Source organism: Canis lupus, chromosome 16 (genome assembly GCF_003254725.2).
Source record: "Canis lupus dingo isolate Sandy chromosome 16, ASM325472v2, whole genome shotgun sequence".
Taxonomy (NCBI): Eukaryota; Metazoa; Chordata; class Mammalia; order Carnivora; family Canidae; genus Canis; species Canis lupus.
Window position 1 is genome coordinate 7,711,581 of NC_064258.1, and position 23,587 is coordinate 7,735,167.

At 50.0% G+C, this 23,587-nt stretch overlaps 1 protein-coding gene and 2 long non-coding RNA genes across 3 annotated transcripts in view; 2 read left to right on the forward strand and 1 right to left on the reverse strand.

Moving 5' to 3' along the window:
- Positions 1 to 23,587, reverse strand: part of TMEM178B (transmembrane protein 178B) — a 342,764-nt gene that overhangs the window by 29,574 nt on the left and 289,603 nt on the right. Inside the window, exon 3 of the mRNA XM_025433717.3 lies at positions 12,275 to 12,412. Within this exon, the coding sequence (XP_025289502.1) occupies positions 12,275 to 12,412 (138 nt within the window). The remainder of the gene's footprint in view (positions 1 to 12,274; positions 12,413 to 23,587) is intronic.
- Positions 3,529 to 15,291, forward strand: LOC112650870 (uncharacterized). The gene is made up of 4 exons (XR_003130508.3): positions 3,529 to 3,988; positions 11,772 to 11,879; positions 12,252 to 12,410; positions 12,697 to 15,291. It is a non-coding gene; the product is annotated as an uncharacterized LOC112650870 (long non-coding RNA).
- LOC125752631 (uncharacterized) lies at positions 20,519 to 23,412 on the forward strand. The gene is made up of 2 exons (XR_007402608.1): positions 20,519 to 20,608; positions 21,504 to 23,412. It is a non-coding gene; the product is annotated as an uncharacterized LOC125752631 (long non-coding RNA).

A 23,587-nucleotide genomic window follows, 5' to 3' on the forward strand; every position in this document is an offset into this window, starting at 1 on the left:
CCCTTGCTCCCCAATTATTTTATACTTGGGGAGAAAATGCACGCCATTACCCACCTGTCATCAAAGCCCAGGGTCTATTGGAATGAAAAGGTATGTCCGCCAGAGTATAATTCCTTTACCTCTCTGGGTCTATCTTTATAAATTTTCTCCAGGGAAATGCTTTAGGGCCTTCCCAGAATCATTCTCCCACTGGTACCCCCCAGGCCTTCAAAGCCATCACCAGCTCCCCATTCAAGCGGAGAACTGAACAGTCCAGGATTGCCAAGCTCCTCCCCACCCCCAACCATAGGGGGCATCATCGCAGTGAGGTGCAGGTTCAGAGGTGAGCCAGCCTGTACGCTGTAGGGGCTGCCTGGCCCTGCTCCCCAGCTCAATGATCCAGGCCAGTTCAAGCCAGCTCCCAGGTGCCCAGACTCAGGCCCAGTTAGGGAATGGGGCCCTAACTCCTGTGTTCCTGTAGCGCATCTCAGCCACCCAAGAAGTGGGGGTGACAAGATGCCTGGGGGACCAAGCTCCAACCCCCCCTCCTTCCTTGGGTTTGGCTATTTTTGATGCTGCTTCTCACCTGTCCTTAACCCCCCAGGGCAGGACAGAGGAAATTCCCCCTCATTTATACCTGCTCCTCCCTTTTGTTTCCCTAGGAGCCTCTTTTAAGCCCACTAGTAGGGGTCTCTCCAGTTATTTCAGGAATGAGCATTTTTCTTTGATTTATGACTCATTTCAAGAGCCAGAGGCTTGCCTGACAAGTTCCCTTTCTCTGAAGCTTGCACACCTCTGTAAGAACATCCTAGAAGAGCCATAGGGATAGAAGCTTTTGAAGCTGCTTTAGAAATTACCTAAGTTTCCATGGCAATCAAGCACTCTGAAGTCACCACCACATTCTGGGTCTTTCTGTTTCCACTGAAAAGGCTGTTGGAGAAATCTGTTCTTTCTCAGCAATCCCCCCCACTCCCAGGAATGGAGCTTGGATTCCAGCTACCCTGCCCTTTCTTTCTTCCCCTGCCTACCCTTCCCACTCTTGCCAATAATCCATGATCTGCAAGCAAAGACCCCAATTCAGTGCAGTGACGTTGTTATTTCGACCCCAGGAAAGACAGGGTCTTGTTACCATGATAGGAGGGGGCCTTAGGGTGTCAGAGTCCTGGCCTGACTCTGGACTATATTCACTGGATGATTCAGACATTCTACTGCCCGTGTTGGCAGAGGCAGGCCAGCCATGAAGGCACCAGGCTGTGGAGAGATCAGTCATCCTGAGTGAGACCCCAGATCATGCACCCCGCACTCAGCCTAGAGACTGAACCAAAACCATGCCTTACCATCTAGAGAAATCTAACTTTGCTATTCCCTTGTCTCCTCTGTACTTCCAGGTCTGTCCTGCCCACATAACTGGTTTTGATTGTTTGCCACAGGAACGTCACAAAAGATCCATCAATTTCCAGTGAAAACATCGACAGTGTATGCTAGAAGATTTCGCCAATCCTGCTGTGTCCATCAATCCTAGACATTATCGGTATTTGCAACCAATCTCAATCAAACACCTGCATTAAAATAAAGGCCTTAACGCAAACTTCTAATTCTCCATAAACCCTGACCTTACCTCCCTGCCCTGAGACCCTGCCAGTTTTGACAGGTGCTGTTCTCCCCAATTGCAGTAAGCAACCAACTCAGCTTCATCTGATTAGCAGGTTGTGTGGGCAATGTTGGGGGAGCCAGCTTTTGATCTCAGGAAAGGGGAACACATGCCGATGTGATTATTTGACCATCACAGACAAGGGGTGATCTTAAGCACAGCAGCCTTGGACTAAGTTACAGAAAAGAGGAACTGTAAGTAGAATAGAAGACAGACCTGGTTTCTCAAGACCTTCTAGAGTCCCTGCAGCAAAAGGCTGCTGTGCCCTGGGACCAGGGAGTGTGAGTGTGGGACAGAGATGGAGGCAGAGCTGGCATCATGGGCATGTGTGCTTGCTTTAATGTTCTGCTGTCACCATCCTGAAATTCTTAAATGTTTAAATAAGGGGTTCCAGGTTCTCATTTTGCACTGAGCCCCACAGATTATGCGGCTGGTCCTAGCTGGAGGGGAGGGATGCTCCTAGGTGTATAGCAACACTTTCAGGGACACGTGACAGTCTCTCTACCTGACCTGGCCACCTTGGGGCATAGGTATCCATGCCCCCACTCATAGAAACTGCCATGGGTAGTAGATGAAGCCCCAGGTATTGGCACCCCAGAAGGAAGCCAGATCACTGATACATGCCACATAATATCAAGTGATCACCCAGGCAAGAACCCCAGGGCAATCCGTGAAAGAGAGAGAAGGCAGGCCAAAATGAAGGATGATGCCCTCTCAATCAAACCCACAGCATGGCCTCCAAGGGCCTACATCTGCTCTCTTTTGGGAAACGCCTCCATCTTGCTCTATTCCTGTCACAACTGTCCTCTTACTCATCTTCCTCAGAACCAACAGGCTCATTCCCTTCCCAAGTCCTTTGCACCTACTGTTCCTTTTACAAGGACTGATCCTGCCAAGTCTCTCCAGGAAGACTTCCTTTCAATGGAAGATTCCCGCTGAAGGCTTCCATTCAAGCCTCCGTTCAACTGCTACCATCCGAGAGGCCTTCTGCCCACCCACTGCCCCCTCATCTATGGTAATGCCCCATCACTCTCTACCCCCCGGCCAGGTTTCTTTCTCTCCACAGCTCCTGTCACCTGGTCGCGTATCACATACTTATGGTACTTCTTATCTCTCTCTCCAACAAGACTGTAAGCTTCCTGAGGACTTTGCCCTATTCCCCACTCTAGCCCAAATGCTTAAACGGTGTCCGGCACATGATAGGCAATCAGTATTTATTGAATGAAAGAATAAGTAGGGTGGCGATTAGCTAGAGAGACATCATCTGTTCAAGCAATTTTATCTTTACCAGGCCATGGCATGTGTCTGTGCACGGTGTTGCTAGTGATGGTATGGGGCTGCTGAGAGTGGACTGTCACTAAAGGTGGTTGTTTTCAAAAAGTAGCTAAAGTAGGGGCACCTGGGGGGCTCAGTGGTTGAGTGTCTGCCTTTGGCTCAGGGCGTGATCCTGGGGTCCAGGGATCGAGTCCTGCATTGGGCTCCCCGCAAGGAACCTGCTTCTCCCTCTGCCTATGTCTCTGCCTCTCTCTCTCTCTCTGTCTCTCATGAATAAATAAATAAAATCTTCAAAACAAAGATAGCTAAAATAATATCTAAAGCTTTCTGGAGAATAATGCTAACCGTTGTCCTAAGCCTCTCACGTAAGTTAACTCTATAATTCTCACAACTGTGCTTCCAGCAGGTACTATTATTAGTTCTCTTTGCAGATGAGAAAATTGAACGAGTACATGAAAGGTAATTAAGTAACTTTCTTAAGTCACACAGCTCCTTTGGTTCTGCACTAGTTCTTCATGATAAAAACGTAATTCTCCCCTTTAGATGGATGATTCTATCCATCTAAAAAAGTCCTGAACAAGGACTTCAACCTCCAGTTGGGTGGCAGGGAATGGAAGGCAGCTCACTGGGCATGTGTGGGCAGGGGCATCCAAGAGATGAGGGTTGCTCATCCCATGAGCTCTCTTGGATACCTTCACCACCCACCCTCCTTACCACCTCCTTCTAGAGTCTGCTTTCTGTCTTGGCATTTCCTTCTGGGGATTTAATGACAAAGCATTAAGAATATGTAGCACTGTGGTTTGTTGAGTGTTTGGTGGGCAGGTTATAGGCATTCTGACATGGCCTTCACTGATGCGATTTGGATTTACAGGACCAAGGCTGCTTACTATTGCCCTCTGAAGTACAAATCTTTTTTTTTTTTTTTTTTTTTTTTTTAAGTACAAATCTATAATGGGGGCAGGTCCCAAAGTGTGGCAAGGGTGCAATTCTTTTCAATGTGGTCCAGCTCTTCAGGTGAAAATGAAGTCCTCCTGCTGCCTGGGTTGCTGGAAGGATTGATCCTGGCCCCTCATTCTACATTAGGTAAGGGTGCATGTTGTTTCTTAATTCTCCTGGCAATGTGTCTCCTCCCCTAAATGTCTTTGTTTTGAATGTAATTATCAAATGCTAATAAATATTCAAATATGCACCTTCCGAAAGGCAAGACATATATATTTCAGGACATGAAGTACTTTGTCAATCTCTGCTTAGGATTTTGCAAGAAAGGTTGTAAGACAAAAAGCCAAGAGGGGAGTTGTGATGTTCCAGTGAAATCCCACATGAACCTATAAAAGCAGTTTAGCAGGGTGAGTAAATGGGTTTTATGTCCTTGTTTGGTCATGGTAGATTATAGATACTTCTCTGCCTATCAGAATGGACTTTGGGCAGTCCAGGTGGCTCAGCAGTTTAGTGCCGCCTTCAGCCTAGGGCCTGATCCTGGAGACCCAGGATCGAGTCCCATGTCGGGTTCCCTGCATGGAGCCTGGTTCTCCCTCTGCCTGTGTCTCTGCCTCTCTCTCTCTGTCTCCCATGAATAAATAAATAAAATCTTAAAAAAAAAAAAAAAGAATGGACTTCACTTAGGGAATACATATAACAGTAATGGCTACCATTTATTGAGGGTTTTATAAGCTTTGCACCATGGAAAGTCATAGAGTTACTGGATTTATCCTTTCCTCCAATTCAGAATATCTAATTTCCATCGTCTTCCTCTTCTTTCCCATGAGTCTTGAAGTAATGACCCACAGTCATTAAGTTGGAGCACCGTGCCTCCAGGACTTAGAGAAATGCTGTTCTAGCCAGGTTTCTAAGTAGTGCTGGAGTTAGGAGTGACAGTGGGGAGAGGCTGATGGCAACCCTAGACCTTATTCTACTATGTGGGCATCCCTAAAATCACTTCACTGCCTAACGGAAAGAGTCCTCCAGGTAAAACACCTATTGCCTCAGACTTTCATTTTAGGATTGTGTGTTCTCAGAATTGCTGGGCCTTTATCAAGGTCTCTATCTCTCAGAAGTGGGGTATCTGGGGGTTCACAGCACAGCTGAACTGCTCTCCGGTGAGCCTGGTAGAAGGGGAGAACATCTGGCATCACTGCTCTGCAAATCACTGCCATCACTCAAACTTGATAGCCTAAGGTCCTTTAGGACATTCTCTTGGCTCCTCTTGACTGACTGGGAAGGTAGAAAAGGCCACACTGGTCACAGGTGGTTGGGGAAGGACCTCTAATGATTTCCTTTTCCCATTACCACCTGTGCCCTCAATTCTGGCCATGATCTCCTCCGTGTGTCCTTTTGTATTTTGAGAAGGGATAAACGGAAAGGGAATGGAGTGAGATTCTGGGACTGGCACCTGCTCAGAAGCAGACTGGAGGCATGAGAGTGTGGGAGGATGGGTGTGTGGCCTGGGGGTCATGGGGACCTTCAACATGGGGAGCTGAAAGCCCAGGCAGCAGGATGAGCTGCTGTCACAGGCCAGCTCTGGTTCCAGTGCTGCCACTCACCAGCTGGGGGGCCTGGGACAACTGACACAACTACTCTGATCTGGAGACACGGGGACATCACACTGGATGGCCTCCAAGGTTCCTGCCAGTTCTAATACTCTCAAGCCCCCATTTAAGATAGAGGTCCTTGTGAATTCATGTGTAATCTATACCCTACTTCCAAAGGAAACTTGAGACATCCTATGCCAGAAGTACACAGACCCTGGGACTGTTCAAATAAAGAGAGAAGGAGGATAAGGAATCCCACAGAAGGGGAGAGGATCAGGCCAGGTTATTTTCTTGAAGGATAGCTCTTCCATTGAGACAAAACAAAATACTTTCTCTTCATTACACGTAATTCACTTCTGCAACGCATGCATTCAACAGATATTTAGGGTGCAGACATTGTTCCCAACATGTGGGATGCTTTGGAAAACAAGAGAGACAAGGTTCTGGAGCTCATGGAGCTTCTATCTAAGGGGGGTGGGTGTAAAGAGGCAATGAACAAATACGGACTGTTAACAACTCTGCAGACATCTAGTGCCCGGATCTTGGTGTCTAACACCCTTCTCCAATAAAAGGAACCGGCGCTCCTTGGAGAAATGGCTCATTCCAGGTCTGGGCAGGAAATATCAAAGAGAAGCCTGGAGCCCCTTGTGGTGCCAGAAAGTAGTAAGAGCTTAAATAAATAAATAAATACCAACCACCAAAACCAAAACCCCACATTGGTAAGAATATGTCAAAGCAGCACAGGGCCAGGAGCAGTAAAACAAATCTAGTATTGGATTATAACCCAGAGTAAAAAATAAATATCCGTGAGTCCGCGCTGATATAAATAAAAGATGGGGTAAGTTGATAAATGGAGGAGAGAGACAAATCGCCGTTGCAGAAGTATTCCAAATAACTTACATAGATACTCCACCCTAAAGGAGAGGGAGCCTATGTCCCCTGTCCCCAGGTGTGCACCGCGCCTGGTGACATCCTTCCAGAGAGAACAGGATGGAAACAGGGAAAACAGAGTAACTCTACAATAGAGGATACCCCTCCCTCCACCCGCCACGACTTCAGCCAGGTGATCCCAGGCAACTTCACAAATCATGTGGACAGGATGTAGCCTTAAGATGATGTGACAAATGACACTTGACCCATGTGATTTTCCTCCCCAACCCTCTATCCAGCCTAATCATGAGAAAAAAAAAAAATCAGGCAAGTTCCAGCAGTATGGATGAGCAGTGCTCCTCAAAACCACTGAGGTCATGAAAAACAAGGACAGTCTGAGAAGTGGCCACAGCCATGAGGAGCCTAAGGAGAAGTGACAACTAGTTGTACTGTGGGGTCCCAGATGGGAGCATGGAACAGAAAGATAATGGAGATCAGGTAAAAACTAAGAGAAACTGAATAAACAATGGACATTTGTCAATAATAATCTATCACGGGATGCCTGGGTGGCTCAGTGGTTGAGTGTCTGCCTTGGGCTCAGGTCATGATCCCAGGGTCCCGGGATCGAGTCCCATGTTGGGCTCCCTGCATGGAGCCTGCTTCTCCTCTGCCTATGCCTCTGCCTCTCTCTCTGTGTCTCTCATGAATAAATAAACAAAATCTTAAAAAAAAAAAATCTAACACTATTCATTAATAATTCATTAACAGATTCTGCTAATGGAGGATGTTGATAAGCGGGGAACCGATGTGCAGGGGCAGAGGGCAAGATGGGAACTCTGTGCTCCCTGCTCCATTTTTTTCTGTAAATCTAAAATTATAAATCTAACAAGTAGACCTATTAAAAAAAAAAAAAAAAAAAAAAAAAAGGAGATCTGAAGGTGAGAGATGGAAGAAGTCAGAGACTCTCTCCTGCTGGCCCTGAATACATACACAAGCTTCCCGGAGTTTGGCAGCCACAGGGAACTGAATCCTACCAAAGAGGACCCCAGGCTCAGATGAGACCCCGGCCCCAGCAGACATTTCAACAGCAGTTTTGTTGCTTTAAGCTATTAAAAAAAAAAAAAAAAAAACCAACCTAAACCAAAATACAACAAACATTTCAGAAAGTGGTGAGTGTGCCGTAGAAAGATGAATTAATTACAATATAGACAGTGATCGGGTGGGCTTCATGAATTTGGGTGGCCAGGGAAGCCCTCTCTCGGGGTGACTTCTATTTGGGGTCTGAGTCTGGGGAAGGAGCCAGCCAGGAGGTCCGGGGGAGTGGAGAGTACTACGAGCAAAGGCACCAACCAGGTCCAGGGCCTGGGAGCGAAGCTTCGGGTGCTCCAGGACAGAAAGGCAGCTGGTGTGGTTGGAGTGACGTGAGAGTCGGGGAGAGGAGAGAGCAAGGGGGCTGCCCAGGGGGTACTATGAGCCAGACTACACTGAGCTTCCACTACGGACGGAGTGTGTGGGTATCCCCAGGATTCTTCTGTTGAGATTCTAACTCTCCAGGTGATGGTACTAGGAGGAGGGGCCTTTGGGAGGTGATGAGGTCCCGAGGATGGTGTCCTCAGCCTCAGAAGAGGCCCCACAGGGCTCCCTGGCCCCTTCCACCACACGAGGACACAGCACGAGGGGGCCTGTCTGTGAACCAGAAAGTGGTTCCCACCAGTCGCAGAACATTCCAGTGTACTGCTCTTAGATGCGCCAGCCTCCAGGACCGGAAGACGCAAATTTCTGTTGTTTATCAGCCATCCCATCTCTGGCCTTTAGTCATAGGAGCCCAGGCTGGCGAGGACAGCTTCTAAAAAAGGCTGAAGAATTTGGATCTTATTTTCATTTTGACTAGAAGCCTCGGGAGTCCTGGTAGCAGGCGAGTGACATAGCTGACTTGCGGATTTCAAAAAAAACTGATGTAGACTCTGTGAAGGACTGACTGCTGGCGGGGTGCCGGGTGGAGTCGGGGCGTCCAGGAGCAGCCGAGACCAAGGCTTAGGCAGAGGCGGTGGCGGAGATGACGGGGGTCCTCCAGGAGGTGTGGCCGGGGGTGCAGCGGGGCTGGATGCTCCCACTCGCTTTGTGGATCTGCATCCGTGCGGGGGCTCCGAGGCTCCCCAGCAAGGGAATTATAAGTAACTGCAGCGGCCCCATGCTCCCCCACCGCACCGTCCGTCCCCCGTGTCATGCTGTTCCCGAGCTTCTGAATACCACGGTGATTCATCAAGACTCTCGTCTCTGGCAGTTGCTTGCACCCAACTGGTGCTGTGCCAGTCTGGGCTAGCTTGTCTCCTGGAGGCATCACCAAAGGGGAAAGGGGCTCCCACCCACCGCCCCCCAGCCTCCTGGCCCCACAAAGCTACCCTGCTTCATTGATTGCCTCCTCGGGGTTGAGGGTTAATTAAACCGTTTGTTGCTGGTTACTTCACAAGGTACGGGGTACCCTCTATGTAACCCGGGGAACTGGATAAATCTGGCACAGAGTAGTACACAGGGTCAGCAGCCTCCCTCACGCTGGGACAGAGAACAGGTTGGTAATAGCACTTGCTGCTTGGTTTTCATTTTGGGTTTTGTTTTTGTTTTGACTAAGGTCAAGTGCAATTCTAGCCTTGGACTCTTGACTCCAGGCTTACCTTTTCTTGTTCTTGCAGCTCCTCCTTCTTCCACCCGCTCCCCATACCCCTGCCGGGCCAGCTCCAGGCCCGTCCCCCCTGCTGCTGTTGGTACCCACCCCCTGTGCCTGGAGCTTCACCTAATCCTCTGGGTGCCGCTCTGGGCTCAGTCACAGGTGCCTGGCACACCACTCTGGGTGAAAGCTAGGGCTCAGAGGCCTTTTCAGGTCCCACTTGGCCATAAAGACCTGTAGTCTGGGGGACCACCTTGTTCCTGAGGTGGCCGTCACTGGAGCAGACCCTCTAAGCACTTAACAGGCCAACCTGAGGAGGTTAACTTGTAGAGGACAAAGACCAGTCGGGTTCTGGGGGGATTCGGTGCTGACACAGGGCATTCTATAGGTCAAAGCATCCTTTCAGGGTTGACACCTGGGCCTCTGAGTCACTCCCTCTGCTGGGAAGGGATGGGGGTTAGGACAGCTCCTGTTCCTGGGTGGGCTTCCTCTCCAGGCCTGAACTAAGCTAAATTCATGGGGTCAGCAGATGGCAGCTGCTCCAGGCATCTGGACTCCCATGGCTGTGTCTGGCCTCGTTGGAAAGGATACTAACTTGAGGAGGACGAGAGTGTTCTCACACCCTCTGGAGCTTCAGCTTCCCAAAACAGCCACTGTCCAAGAGATCAGCCCTTAGTGGCTTTGTCTTGTCTTTGTTCCTGTTAGAGCCTGGCCTGATGGTGACATGAGGTGTGTAGCCATCCTTTCTCTCCCTAGCCCCTTCTGGGAGGGTACAGCCCTACTTGTGGACACAAGTAACCAAGCTCCAGGGGAGATGGAATGGGTTAACCCCAACCAGGACAGTGCCCCAATCACCAAGAAACAGCTCTTAGAACAGCAACTTCTCCAAAGCTCTTCTTGATGCTAACATTTCATCAACTATGATTTTGTTGTTAAAAAAAAAAAAATACAGTACATGTCCTAGAAAGCAGGTTTTGCTGAGCCCCTCAGTAACCAGGGCTTGGATAGGTCTGCACAGTAATAACTGAAGTCCTGTTGTGGTATTTGGCTTTCTCCTGCTGCACAAGGCTTTGAGAGTCATAAGAGGTGGGGAAGGGGAGGGAAGGAAGAAAGCCAATCACGAGAGGTCGTGGCCAACTGGCTCATTCCTAGAAGCATAACATTTTGCCACCAGAGACAACTTTAAAGTTCAGCTATCCCACAGGCTCTCACCCCTGCCTGCATGTGAGGATCACCCCCCAGAAGTTCTGCTGGGATTGTTCTGGGGAGAGCACACAGCATCAGTATTTTTAAGAGCTCTTCAGGTGATTAGAGCGTGCAGTGACAGAAGCATGGACGAGGCAAAAGGTGAGCCATGCCCTCACTCAGGCACCCTGTCGGGCAGGGCCTCTGATCCCCAATCAATCAAAGCTTTCAGACTGTCAACCCCAAAGCCCCAGGCGTACTTGGCTGTACGCAGGGCCCCAGCCCCCCTCCAGCCACCCTCATCTCTTTCCCACAGAGCTTCCACCCATGGTCTCAGGTGAGCAGAAAGTGACCCTGTCCCTACCCTGGTCACAGCTGTTGGCCCAGCCATGATCACTCAGGTCTGCCTGACCAATGGTGTGTGATCTGCTGGAGAGGATAAATGGGCCAATCACATTCTTTCTCTATCTCTCGGGAACGTGGCATAAGCCACCCAGAAGGAAGCTGAAAGGTTCTGCAGACTTAGCACCTGGGCAGGCTGTGAGCCTTGCTTGGGGCCTGGAGAGAGGGGAGCGCCTGCAGGGAGCTGCAAACACCCTGAAAGGGCGGGAATGAAAGAGTGTCAGCTCCCAGAGCTCAAGGATTCCTACTCTGCCTGAGGCCTGTTTGCTCAGCTGCTCCCCCCCCCCCCCCATCGGGGAGACCTTTCCAGAGCCTTAGAAAAGCCCATTCACTGGAGGCTTTCTCTGTATCACCAAAAACGTCTTAGAATGCTCACTACAAACAGAGCCACTCTGCTTTTATCTCTTTACATTTCAGGGTCCAGGGGAGATCTTGACTGGAAGGTGGACACAAAAGGTCCCCACTGTTGGCTAAAACACAGTGTGGAGGTCAGGGGCCGAGGCTGAGCCTTGCTTCACTGAGGACACGGGGCACAGACCAAGGACAGGGCAGGTCTTGTGGGCCTGTCTCTGAGGAAGACCAGTAGGAGGGGTGTAGGGACCGTTAGAGAGCTCCCCTAGATACCCCATGACCACAGGTGTGGGGATGGGGGCACAGGGTTGGGTAAGCTTGGGGTTCCCTGGGAACCTGGTCTTATCTCTGGCACAGAATGGCTATGCTTCAGGGGTATGACTGGGCCTTCTGTTGGGCCCCTGGAAGGATCCTACAATTCTCCCCCTCTCCTAACTGATAGCTCACTAGCCCCCAGACATCCCTTCCATGCACCCAGAGGGACAGCAGCCACCGTTCCCAAGGCTAGCCCACCCCTCCCATCTTAGGCACTTCCCAGAGGCGACCTGGCTGGCCAGAAGCATGCGACGCCTCAAGTCTAAGGGACATGGTTTCCCCGTAGAGGACTCGCTTTCCCTTCTTCCCATACATACATCTAATTTCTGCTGACTAAGCCCAGCTCCACCTCCACCGAGCTCCACACAGGGCACCAATCTACTTCTTGCAGAGGAGACCGTGAGGGGCAGACCCGATGGTGAACTTCAGCTTTGGGCCGAGACGTCAGGGAAGGGAGGTGCATGCAGAGTGTGGATCGAATTGACTTTCCATGCACTGGAACCTATTCCTGCCTAGCCATACAATTCTCTGTATCTACAATCCCTTACAGGGACACTGGAGCAGTTCAGTCATGACACCAGCAGAGAGTTACAGGAGATGGATATGAGAGAAGGTCTAGCCCTGTCCTACCACCCTGGGAGTGCCTTATTTGGAAAAGGTAAGAGCATTTAGGATTCATAAATCAAGGGTAAGGATAGGCTTTTGAAAAGGAAACTGCCCAGGTAACACCTGCTTCCCACCCCAAAGTCCAATATGTACATAAAACGCCAGAGCATTTTCTGAGTTTGTGCTTTCTCGGAGTCTGATGCCTCTCTCCGTGTCACGGCCACACAATCTTTCCCATACCAGGCAATCAGACCCCCAAGAGTGAAGGGCCAGATCTTATTAGCCTTTGCAACCCCAGAAGCTGGCGCAGTGGCAGAGAGCTTTAGAGGAACTCAAAAAAATGTTTGATGAATGAATGAATGAATGAGTATTCCCTAGCCATTCTCCTGGAATCCCAGAAACCAGGACCTTTGCCCTCGAATAGGCCCCCCGAGCCCACAGCCTTACCTCCCATGAGGAAGAGAAGCCCTGCCACATACTGCATAAGGCCTCGGTCCCAGCAGCAGCCCAGCACGCCGATGATCCAGCCGAAGAGGATGATGGCCACCGCCATGCCCATGAAGCCGGCTGTCATCCTGCGCAGGTCTGTGGGGGAAGCATGGGGCGACAGTTAGCATCAGAACCTAGAACTCAGGGTCAAGGTACGTCCTGGCCCTGGGCAGAGGGGAGAGGATGGGACACCGCAGGAGCGGGAAGGCAACCTCCCCTTTCCAGACAGATTTGCACAACTGAGCTCCCTTTGTACAGGAGAGCCCCCGATGGTAGCTATCCTCAGGTGCAAAAAGCAGCCAGCACGGCTTGGTTTGTGAGCATAAGGAGAGATCATCACCATAATTGGTGTCATTTCTTACGCACTTCCTTTGTGCCAGGTGCAGCCCTGTCCTTCCCAAGCATCTGGCTCAGCTGTCCGAGATGGGTCCCGTCTTTATCCCGATTTGAAAAATGGAGTGAACTGCTGAAAGCCGTACAGCGAACAAGCAGCAGAACAGGGCATCAAGCCCAGATCTGCACGGCTCCTGGGCGCCAACCACAGCATCGTTCGCCTCTCAGGGAGAAGTGGGCCTTTAGAGGAGGGCGGGCTCTTGGCCTCCTGGCTGCACCTGCCAAGAGCTCCCTCCCTCCCCTCCAGGGTTGACTGGGCTCCCCAGGAGGTCCAGTGTGAGGAGGAGGCTGCTGCGGTGTCTCCTTCCTCCCCCTCCAAGCCAGCTCCCAGGGGCTCAGCTTCCCCTGCATGTGGGGTTGCAGGGCGGGGAACCACACTTCCTTCCCTCACACTGTACCCCTGCGCAGGCCTCTTCAGCCCCTAAGACCCAAATCAGCCCAGCCTTCTGGGTCTGGCCTTTCTCCACTCCTGGGTTCGCTGACCCCGCCATACAAAGCTGATGTGGGTCCAGGCATGAGAAGGGCTGAAAAAGGCAGTATTTTTAGTGGAAGGGAGAGAGCAGAGCTGCTCTCACATCTCAGCCGCCCTCACGCAACATCCTGCCCTAGGCTCTCTCCAGCACCCTCTAGTGTGTGCCCCACCAGCCTCATGCTCCCTCCCTGGCGTCCAGCCTTCTAACCTCCTGCTGGGCAACACCCTGGTCGCTTGCCCTTGATTCCCTCCACCCTGCCCCAGCACCCACCAGCCTGCAGTTCCCTGTCCACCTCCGTGGTCTGTGCGGAGCCCATCTGCCAGCTCCAGTCCCAGTCCCGCCAATGGGACTCCAAACAGGAGCAAGCCACCTGCCCAGCCTCTGCACCCAGGGGGTTGCCAGGGCAGCCTGGAGGACCCCATGGGCACTCCCTGCTCTCAAAGGGAGAGACAGACAGTGAGGATACCCGACAGCAAACTCTATCCACATTCCATGCAAGCAAGGGAGAAATCTCCGCTCATCCCCCACTAACATGCGGCAAGTTTCTGCCCACCACGAGGGTGTCCCATCCGCTCTGTTCCTCTCCCACCCCAGTCACCACCGTTGGGAGCGACGGCGGATCCTGGCACGGTTAGGCTAGAGAACTCTCAGCCCTCTCCCCTCGGAAGAGGGACTCGGTCCACCCTCCTTGGCCTGACACGGGGGATGAGATGCTGGCAGCCCTCCACCCAGGGGGAGCTGGCTGGGGTGTGGGGAGACAGAGGCAGAGGACAGCGGCCGGGACAGGAGGCAGGACAGGCCCCTGTGGTGGAGGCCGAAAGCCATCCAGAGAGAGGTTCCTGCTCGATCTGTTCTCCTCTGTCCTCCCCTACCCGATCTGGAAGGCCTGCCCCAGCCAGGTAGGAGTGATACCCATTAGAGTCACTTATGGGAGCTGCCAGGGAGCTAATTATCGTGCCACACTCCACAGATGGTGCCTATCACCAATGTGTCCCAGGAAGCTTCCCGGAGGGGCGCCGCTCGCTCCATCACAGCACAGTGCTCACATGTGCATGTGTGCCCCGAGCCGGCTCCCTGCGTCCGTGCTCGGGCACCCACAGCCAGCTTGAAACAAAGAGGCACAGCCTCGCCAGGTGCAGAGGCACTTCTCATCCCGGGATCTAACTGCCTGGTCGTCCTGGCCCTCATCTCCCCACACTGCTTTTTCTGCTGCCACCTCTCTTAGCCCTTCTTCCTTTGCCACCACCCACAGTCCTTGGAGTGAGCCAGGCCCCAGCCCCCCTGGTTGGTGAAGAGCCCGCCCTTTTGATGTGTGAGTCCATTTGACCCCTGGAAGTGTAGTCAAGGGCAAGGAGGCAGCGGGGAAGGAGAGGTCAGGGTATTTTTGGAGTAACGTAGGTTTATATCCCCTTAAACAGATCAGGAAATTTTGCTCTATGCCCCTGTGAGACCTCTGGCTCCCTTTACAGGGCAGGAGGGGCTTCTAAAATCTCGGCCTCTTTGGCAGCAGGAGAGAGGGACAATGTGGTTAAGGTCACAGAGCCCCTCCCCTGCACTTGGCCTTGCTCATGGGTGGGCCTTCCTGGTCCTCAGGCTCTGCAGATCCACGGGAGCAAAGGTACTGCCTGGGGGATTAAGTGGACCACGTGTCCTATAAGGTGTGTCCCCGTGGGCCAGGAATGGACAAATAGGAGAAGGAAATGCAATTGGAGGAAGCAGAGACACGAAGAAGATAACTTCTCTTGCAGAAGTTCTGAGACAGGGGACAGTCACCTGTGTCCCAGGTCCGAGAGGGGCTGTGGCCCTCGAGCACAGATTAGGGGCACTTTGTCAGCAAAAGCTGAGTTGTTGATCTGGAAAGCAGGATGAAGACCAGAGGTCAGGCCTGAGTATTTTCACTGACTGAGGGTATTTTTACCACCACCCCGTGAGTCCAATTTGCAAGATCCAGAGAAGTCAAATAATTTATTGACAAACCAGTGACATAAAAGAAGAGTGAGTTGGGTGGGAAAATAAAATTAATAATGCAGCTAAAGACCTACTGGGTTGTCATGGTGATTGAACAGATGTATTGGGCATTTCTTCCTTCCAAATAAACTGAGAACTATAGTTCCGTGATTTTTTTTTTTTTTTCAAATATAGGCGTCCACGAGGATGGGCAAATAGGACAAGAGACAACCCAGGACTGGGAGCAGCAAAGCTGGTAGATGGTGCACTTGGCTAGAGCCAAACTAGAGGCAGCAGTGGCAAAGGTGCAAACCAACCCACCGCATCCCCCAGAGGCTCATGAACAGGCACCCACAGGTTCCTCTGAATCAAGCAGTTGTTACCCAGAGGGCAGGAGCATAAATAACCAAGGTTTGGTAGAGTTGTCTGAGATGGAACTAGATCCCTAGATGCCTTCACCCAACTCCACAATGCTTGGGGACTCCCCTCCCTCGCCCTGGGGGGTACACTGGGGATATCTAGCACTGGCGGTTGACAAGCTAATTCCACAGAGACAATTAAGTGACCATTTACCTACAGAATGTTGGCTGCTTGCCCTTGGAACCCTAGCCTCCTTCTACTCGGCCCCCAGACACTATCTGGCCCCTGCCGTCCAGTCTGGGGACCAGGCAAGGCCTTTCCAGTGACGACCAGCACAAGAGGCAAGACCTAGACACCCAGCATTGGGGGAGTCCCACAAACAGCCCCTCTGACCGCTCTACAATGGACCTTCCCATTGACAAGCCCTCCACCCACTCAGTGCTTCCAGGCAGCGCTTTAGCACTGCCCCCTGACAACCCAGTACCAGCACGTATCTATAACCTGGGAGCAAAAGAACCTGAAGAAACAAGCCACGGAGAGAGGAGGCAATAATTCAAAATTATTATTAATATTCCCAGAGAGGGCACAAAACATATTTTGCCTCCGTGAAATAAGAACAGGAGTCTACTGAAAACATCTGGAGAATAAAACCAACTCCTTAAAATAGCAGAATCAAAGTCACTGAAATTTATAGCATCAAATCGATTCTAATTCATGTATTAACAGTGCTATCATGTTCCTGAAGAGAGATGTAAGGGAGCTTACAAATCACACATGGTGTAACAGGATAAAAATAATTAATGGGAAAGGAAGGGAACAGAAAATAAAGGGAAGAAGCAGCTGGATCTCACATGCAGGCAGGAGGTCCTTAGGTAGGAAATGACACTCTTGTACCTGAATTGAAAGGCAACACACATGATTTCCATTGTCATGGAATCTTTGTTTCCCGGTTGCACTTGAGTGAATCTGAAGGGCCACTCTGCCCGTAGAATGAGCCGGGTGCACACAGCCCCATTTCCTGCCCATCTGCAGCACCCTGTGTGCCTATTTTATCTCCTGAAGAGTAAGAGGGTTCCTGTTTCACTGTGACTGCTCACAATGCCCACACCAGTGCTCTGCACCCAGGAACTTACACAGCTTGTCTCTCGTTCCCCATTTCTTCCTGCCTTTTTAGAAAAGAAAGAAAAGGGAACCAGCCTTACTCAAGTATTTGAAGCCCTGTTTGAATATTATGTAGGATTGGCCTATGAATAATCCCCTTAGAAAGAACCCGGGATGATGAGCTGAACTCTGCAGGCCAAAGCTGAGATAGAGAAAAATCTCATGAATCCTGTTGGGTGGGAGCCCATCGTCTGTATTCCATGACCCAGATGCTTAACATTCTAAGTTTTGAGACGAGAAAGGTGCATTCTCAACTTTTTAGAAAAAGAATGTAGTTCAGCACAGTGGAAAGGGTGTGCAAAAGGGGGTAATGAGGGAGGGTGCAGGAGGAAAGGCAAGGGGAACCATTGAATAGAACCAGAAAAGGCAGTTCTCCCTCACAGAAAACTTTTGATTTTGAAGTTTACACTCCTATTAACATTTAAATTGAAAGGTATTGCTTTGCAACTCTACACGGGAAACCAGGATATCTGCATTTAAATAAATACCACTTAGAGAAGGAAAATATATATGGGCTCTGAATATCTATTTGCTCTTTAAAGACCTTGCACAGAAAAATGATGATTGTAATTTTTTTTTCTCATCAAAAAAAAAAAAAATCCCCCAAATCACAAAAAATGGTGAGGGTAAGTATGTGTTAGACCCTTCTGGGATGATACCCAGTGGAGACGGGGAGAGGATACTTTATTAATGGCCCAAGGGCCAACGTGGGGAGTGACCAGCAAGGCCACATGGGGGCACGTCTGGGTTAGCCTCGTTTGCTGCAAGCTCTCCCTCTACATGAAATGAGCATATCACCCCTGCCACGACGGTGGAAGAGTGTAGGCTGCCCTTGGAGCTGGACATTCATTCATGGATTCATCAGTCCCTTGGGGTTCAAGGTCACAGGAACTGGAAGGTAGAACAAGATAGCAAGGCCAGAACTCCAGTACTTTCGCCCCAAAGGGTCAGTCTGCAATGAACATGCCAGCCGTGGGATATGGGATTAACTCAAGACAAATGGATTTAAATGAGAAGGAATATTCCAGGGCCCATTTATGGGCACACCAAGTGGGGGTCTGGTTCTGGGTAACCATACAGAGATTTGACAGTTGAGAATGGAAGCACGGATTATGGTCCTGCCCCATACTGGCCATGTGAACTTGAGCAAGTGAGTCCATCTCTCGGGATCTGGGGTCTCTGCCCTTGTGAGCGGAGGTTCTGACAATACTTGCTTCAAAGGGTTATTAAGAGGATTAAGTCAGTTAATAGGTGTAAACTTCTTACAACAGTCCCTGGCACAAAGCTGGAGCTACACACAGCATTATGGATAGAAATGGAAGTCACTTAGAGTCACTCTCTTTTTCATGCTCCCTGTCTTGTGCATTTGCTGTCTGTAAGCACAAAAGGGGCTGGGCAACAAGTCTGGGTTAGCCCCTAATTAAAGACTGGGTACCCAGAGGGAACAGCCTTCTGGAATCTGTTCTTATGCCTCTCAGGTACCTAGAGAAGCCAACATGAAGGCTTTATGTTCTCTTCATTAATACTGAGATGCATCCAGCCCGGAGTGTCGATGCTTCCTATCCTCCGTGGACCAACCAGCTGGAGGCTGCAGCAGCTCGCAGCAGAGGGGCTGGTGGCCACGGAGGCTATCAGAACCCGGGGCTCTTGCAGTGAGCACAGCATTGGCTGGAAGGGAGAAAGACACACAGGCAGGACCCCAACTCTGCTGTGAGGGCTCCCGTGACAGTTAATTAAAATTGAAACAGAGAAGTAGCTAATGGGAGACGTTGCCTACAGCTTTCTTATAGAGGGTAAGTTGGTTCAGCATAATGTAGTTATATTTAAAAAGTTATTTTTATGTGAAAACAAACAAAATAGCTCTTAGGTCTGCCTGATTTGGTTTGATTCCTGAAAGGTCCTTCAGACCTCCCATCTTTCTCTAAGCACCCCCCCAGGCTCCGGTCATAGCGGACTGAGACCCCCCTCTTTCCTGGTGGGCACTGTGCTCCCTGCTGACATGGCTGCCCACCTGCTCCACGGGGCAGGCTTCTCATCATCCTTCAAGGCCTCCCTGACAAGTCAATATCTGGGGGGCTTCCCAGGCATGTTACTAGACACTGGTGTCCGGTGCCCAGGCTCCTCCAGCACTTCTCACATATCTTAGGGTAATCACTTAGGTCTCCCTCCCTGCAGTAAATGCAAGCTTGTTCAGGGCTGTGGTCATGTCTGGGTTTTTCTTTTGTCCTTCCCATCTCCGGTGCATTGCCTGACATAAGCAGGTGCTCAATAAATGTTTGCTAAATGAGCTCCCCGTCCCATCCTGAAACAGTTACTAAAACTGTGTGCACCACGGAATAAGGCAGGGTGAGGGGGATGTATGCCCCGCCCCATTCAACACCCTGCAGTGACTCAGCTGTCCTGGTGACTTGTAGCCAATGTCTCTCTCCTCCGATCTGATTTTATTTTTGAAAGCCAATAGTAACTACCACTTAACAATCCAATATACTTGTTTATTGTGTACAAACAAAACATCTGCGTAGGTCCAGGTTCCAGATCACATAAAGCCATGCAGCCTGGGGGCTCCTTACCACAAAGTTTAATGTGATGATGCCCATCGGATCGTGAACATGATGTCCCACAGATTATAAACCCAACAGACCTTTCTGCACCGCCCTCCTAAGTCAGGAAGAGACCGTCGGGGGAAAGATAGATGTTGTAGAACCAAGAAGTGAAACGTTTCTGGGTCAGAAGACAGGCTTGCTTGAGCTTCTCTGTCCTCATCCCTACCTCCGGATTCGAGAGCTGCCATAAATAGGGATATTATGTGATGCCGCCGTGTACAAATCACATCCATTGTCAAAACAATGGAAGGCAAATTGCAGAATGTGTACTTGCCTGATGAGCTAGGTCAGCAGCTAAACCAAGTGCCTGGAAGGAAGGAAGAAGGAAAGAAAAGCCCAGAAGTAAGAAGCAGAGTTCCCAACCAAACAAATCACAAGACTCCCTTCTCCCTGTAGCCCCACTGCTATACCACCAGCAGAAACCATGAAGGGAATGACAAAAAGGAACCCCAACTTGGCCAACCAGACACACCTGGGGAGACCCTGTTCAGCACCTGGCCCTCTGTTCCTAGGGTCTTCCTACTGGGAGAGAGGAACGAAACCAGTACAATCCATCATTCCATCTTGAGACACTCCCACGTCTTCTCCTCTGTATCATGTGTCACTGATAGCTGCTCTGAGTGCACAGTACAGAAATCAGGGTGGCTTGGCAAGCATGTGTCCCCGGTGAGCCCCCCGCCCCCCCCCCCCAAAAAAAATCAGAAGATGCAAGCTTTAAAGCACACAGGCACCTTGCAGGGTGCTCTCTTTCCAGAAAAATGCTGTGGGTGCCAGAGAATGGGCTGATGACAAAGAATCTGAAAAGCCTAGGGAAGGGGAAGATAAATAGGCTCCAACATTTATTGTGTATTTACTATGGGCTGTCATCGTGTTGGGTAATTTCCACAGATGTGTCCATAAGCCTCTGAATGGGTCTGTAACGTAGACATTATTTTTCTCCTTTTGTTGACTTAGACATTGAGACAAGGGAATTTCAGCCAGTGACCTAGGGACCAAGGTCACCAGATAGTAAGAGGCAGGTCTGGGAAAGGGCCTCTGCTCACCCGTGCCCTCTCCATTGCTCAGACCTTTCCAGACTTGGTGCCACTTCAGACCCCAGAAGAGAATTTAACATTCGGTAGAATGTAATGGAAGAACTAGATTTGGCTATTGCAGTAATTCTTTTGAGGAAGGTCAATGACAAGGGAAAGCTCATAATAGACTATTGTGATATAGATATAGATATGATACAGGCTATCACTACGGGCCCACTTACTCCAGATGACCCCTACAGTGCAGGTGTATATATGTGTGTCAAGCACCCGTGTGGGAAGAGCAAGGCAGAGGCACACCAGGTGTTAACAGGGAGCATTTTTGTAAGTCTGCAACCTCTTCAGGAGCTTCCTGGGAGAAATCTGAAACCGACCCCCAGGTATAGAGGGTGGAGAGAGACAGAGGAGAGGCAGGCCACTCCATGTTGGTAGCTGGTGGGTTTAATAAGCAAAGGGAACCTACTTACAAGGCTTGTCTTGGGCACCACAGGATGAGCACACCTCCACACCTGCCCACCAAGTCTTAAAAGTTCACGTAGAGGCTTTAACTGGGTTCAGTCACACATACCGCCCAGAGGGTCTCCATACTATATCACTATCTCAAGGCTGTGCCCTTGGGGCAGCCTCTGGGAGCAGGAAAGGGGATCAGAATCCACATTCCAAGGACAGGGAATGGATCAGAAGCCTCTGAGGGCCACAGTCCAGCCTACTGGTCAACCAAGGGTTACGTCCTCTCAATGACCTCCCCAACACGTTCTGGGGTGTGATATTTTGGATTCTGTTTGTTCTTTTCTATAACAGGAAGGTGTCCTTTAACAATCAGATTTTGAATTCTTTAGAAGATTTGAGCTTTACTGTTTTTAAAGTTCTCTCTTTTTTTTAAAGATTTTATTTATTCATGAGAGACACAGAGACACACACAGAGAGAGAGGCAGAGACACACACAGGCAGAGGGAGAAGCAGGCTCCATGCAGGGAGCCCGACGTGGGATTCTATCCTGGGTCTCCAGGATCAGGCCCTGGGCTGAAGGTGGCGCTAAACCACTGAGCCACCCGGGAATCCCTGTTTTTAAAGTTCTAAGTCCAAATGATGTAGCAACCTAGTATCTGAACTGTGACAAAAGGTGGTGATACCCATCCAGCCTGGCCACAGATTCCTCCTGACGAGTACTGCCTTTTCAAAGACATACATACAAAATAGTTTCTTGTTTCTCTTTTAGCAGTGAAAGCCAAAGACCTGCCTAACAGTGCGCACCATGGAAACATTTGCCATTGGAGGACAGAGCCTCCTCTACCCAGCAGCTCCAGCGCAGACCAGACTGAGCTGATTGTCAGGAATGGGCTCTAAACAGTCATTGCCCCCAGTGGAGCTACCCCAGAACCTCCAATAACTCCCAGAGATGTCTGCAGCTATCTCCTTACCTTAAACTATCCCTTCAACCATTGAGATCTCCATTAACAAAGCGTAGCAGGATCTATTTGAACAGCATGATGGCATAAAAAACAAACACTGAATGTTATATTAGAAGACCTGCATTTGAGTCTTTGTTCTCTACACTGGCTGTATGCATTGGATGAGTCCCAGATACACTCTTGCTTCCGAGGCCTCACAGCTGAGAACAACACGGGATGAGCTCCCTCTCTCCATCTTCCAAAGTATGGTAGCCACCAGCCACGTCGTGGGTACTTGAAATTGCTGCTGAGTCCTTGCACTGAGACATGTGTAAGTCGAAAGTACACACCAGCTGTCAAAGACTCAGTGTGAATTTTCACCAAATACTGCAGTAACAATTTTTTTTTTTTTACTGATTACATGTTGATATATGGGCTAGATAAGATGTTATTAAGATTAATTTTATCTGTTTCTTATTAGGCATTGAATGTGGCTAAAAGAAGATTTAAAATTAGATGTGTGGTTTGCAGCCTATTTCTATGGGACAGCACTGTTCTAAGAAGAGGTGTTAAGACCTCATGCTAAATGTGATACAAGGGGCCCCAAGCTACTTCGGCAACCTGTAGTGCATTTGGCAACTATGGTTTACATATAGCAGGAGGTGTCTCCCTGCTTTCCCATTCCTCCACCAGCACCACTTTAAGCTGAGGAAAGGCCCCTTGGGAGTAATATTGGGAGAGCTGCACACGGATACCCTAGAGACTGGGTGATGGTAGCTACATGTGGCCTGAGAAAATGAGGCAAGAACCTGGTTAAGAGCTATCTTTGGCCACAGAGTGATGACAAAACCATGCACCCAGAGTTTGGCTGGGGAAGGATCCTGTGCTTTCTTCATGGGCCACATGAATGTTGATGAAGAACGAAGGTGTCCTTGAAAAGACTCCATTTAAGAATTTTGCCTGTAGGGGCGTGATGACCACAACAGGAAGGGTCTCCATGGTGGGATGGCACCAAATATGGGGGCTGAGGATGGAGTGGGACCAGGTCAGCTGGAAGGCAGAGGCCTGCATTAGGAAGCAAAGGTGGGTGTCAACTCCACAAAACTCCTCCAAAGGAATCACCAAAGCACCTGACAGAAGATAGAGCCAGAGCCTGAGCCCTGCTGCGTGCAGGGACCCGACTCAGAGAGCAATCACACCAGGCGCCGGGCCCTGTGCATGGCCTCCCGGGCTCCCAACCCTACAGGAGGCAGAACTCGTAGGGCACCGGGACAGCAGGTGGGACAATGAGGATAAAAGACTGACAGATCTCTCCGCTCACTGCAGGTTTCCAAGAGCCAGGCAAACCCAAGCTAGGAAAGGGGGAAGATTTCAGTGAGACACAAGTCTCAAAGTCTGCTCTCAGCTCTGACTCGCAGTTGAACATTTGCAATGAAAGTTTACTAATACCTGAAAGCTAACCCCCAAATCTGCGCCGTCTCCCACAGACGTCATCTTGGAATGGGGATGAGAGATCAGATAGGAGGACCTTAGAAGGTTACAGTAAGGGCAGCCCGGGTGGCTCAGTGATTTAGCACCACCTTTGGCCCAGGGCATGATCCTGGGGTCCCGGGATGGAGTCCCACGTCAGCCTGCATGGAGCCTGCTTCTCCCTCTGCCTGTGTCTCTGCCTTTCTCTCTGTGTTTCTCAATAAATAAATAATAATAAAAGAAAAGAAGTTTACAGTAAGAAAAAGATCAACTTGTAGGGCTGCCTTTTCAGTAAAATGGTTAGAGATGGCTTTATACAAGTCGTATCTGCGTCATGCATGATAATAAAAGAAGCATTTTTTTTATATGCCAAGCATGTCCTGAGCCCTTCCTATACATTACCACATTTAATCTTTCCAACAAGTTGATGAGTCTATCATTC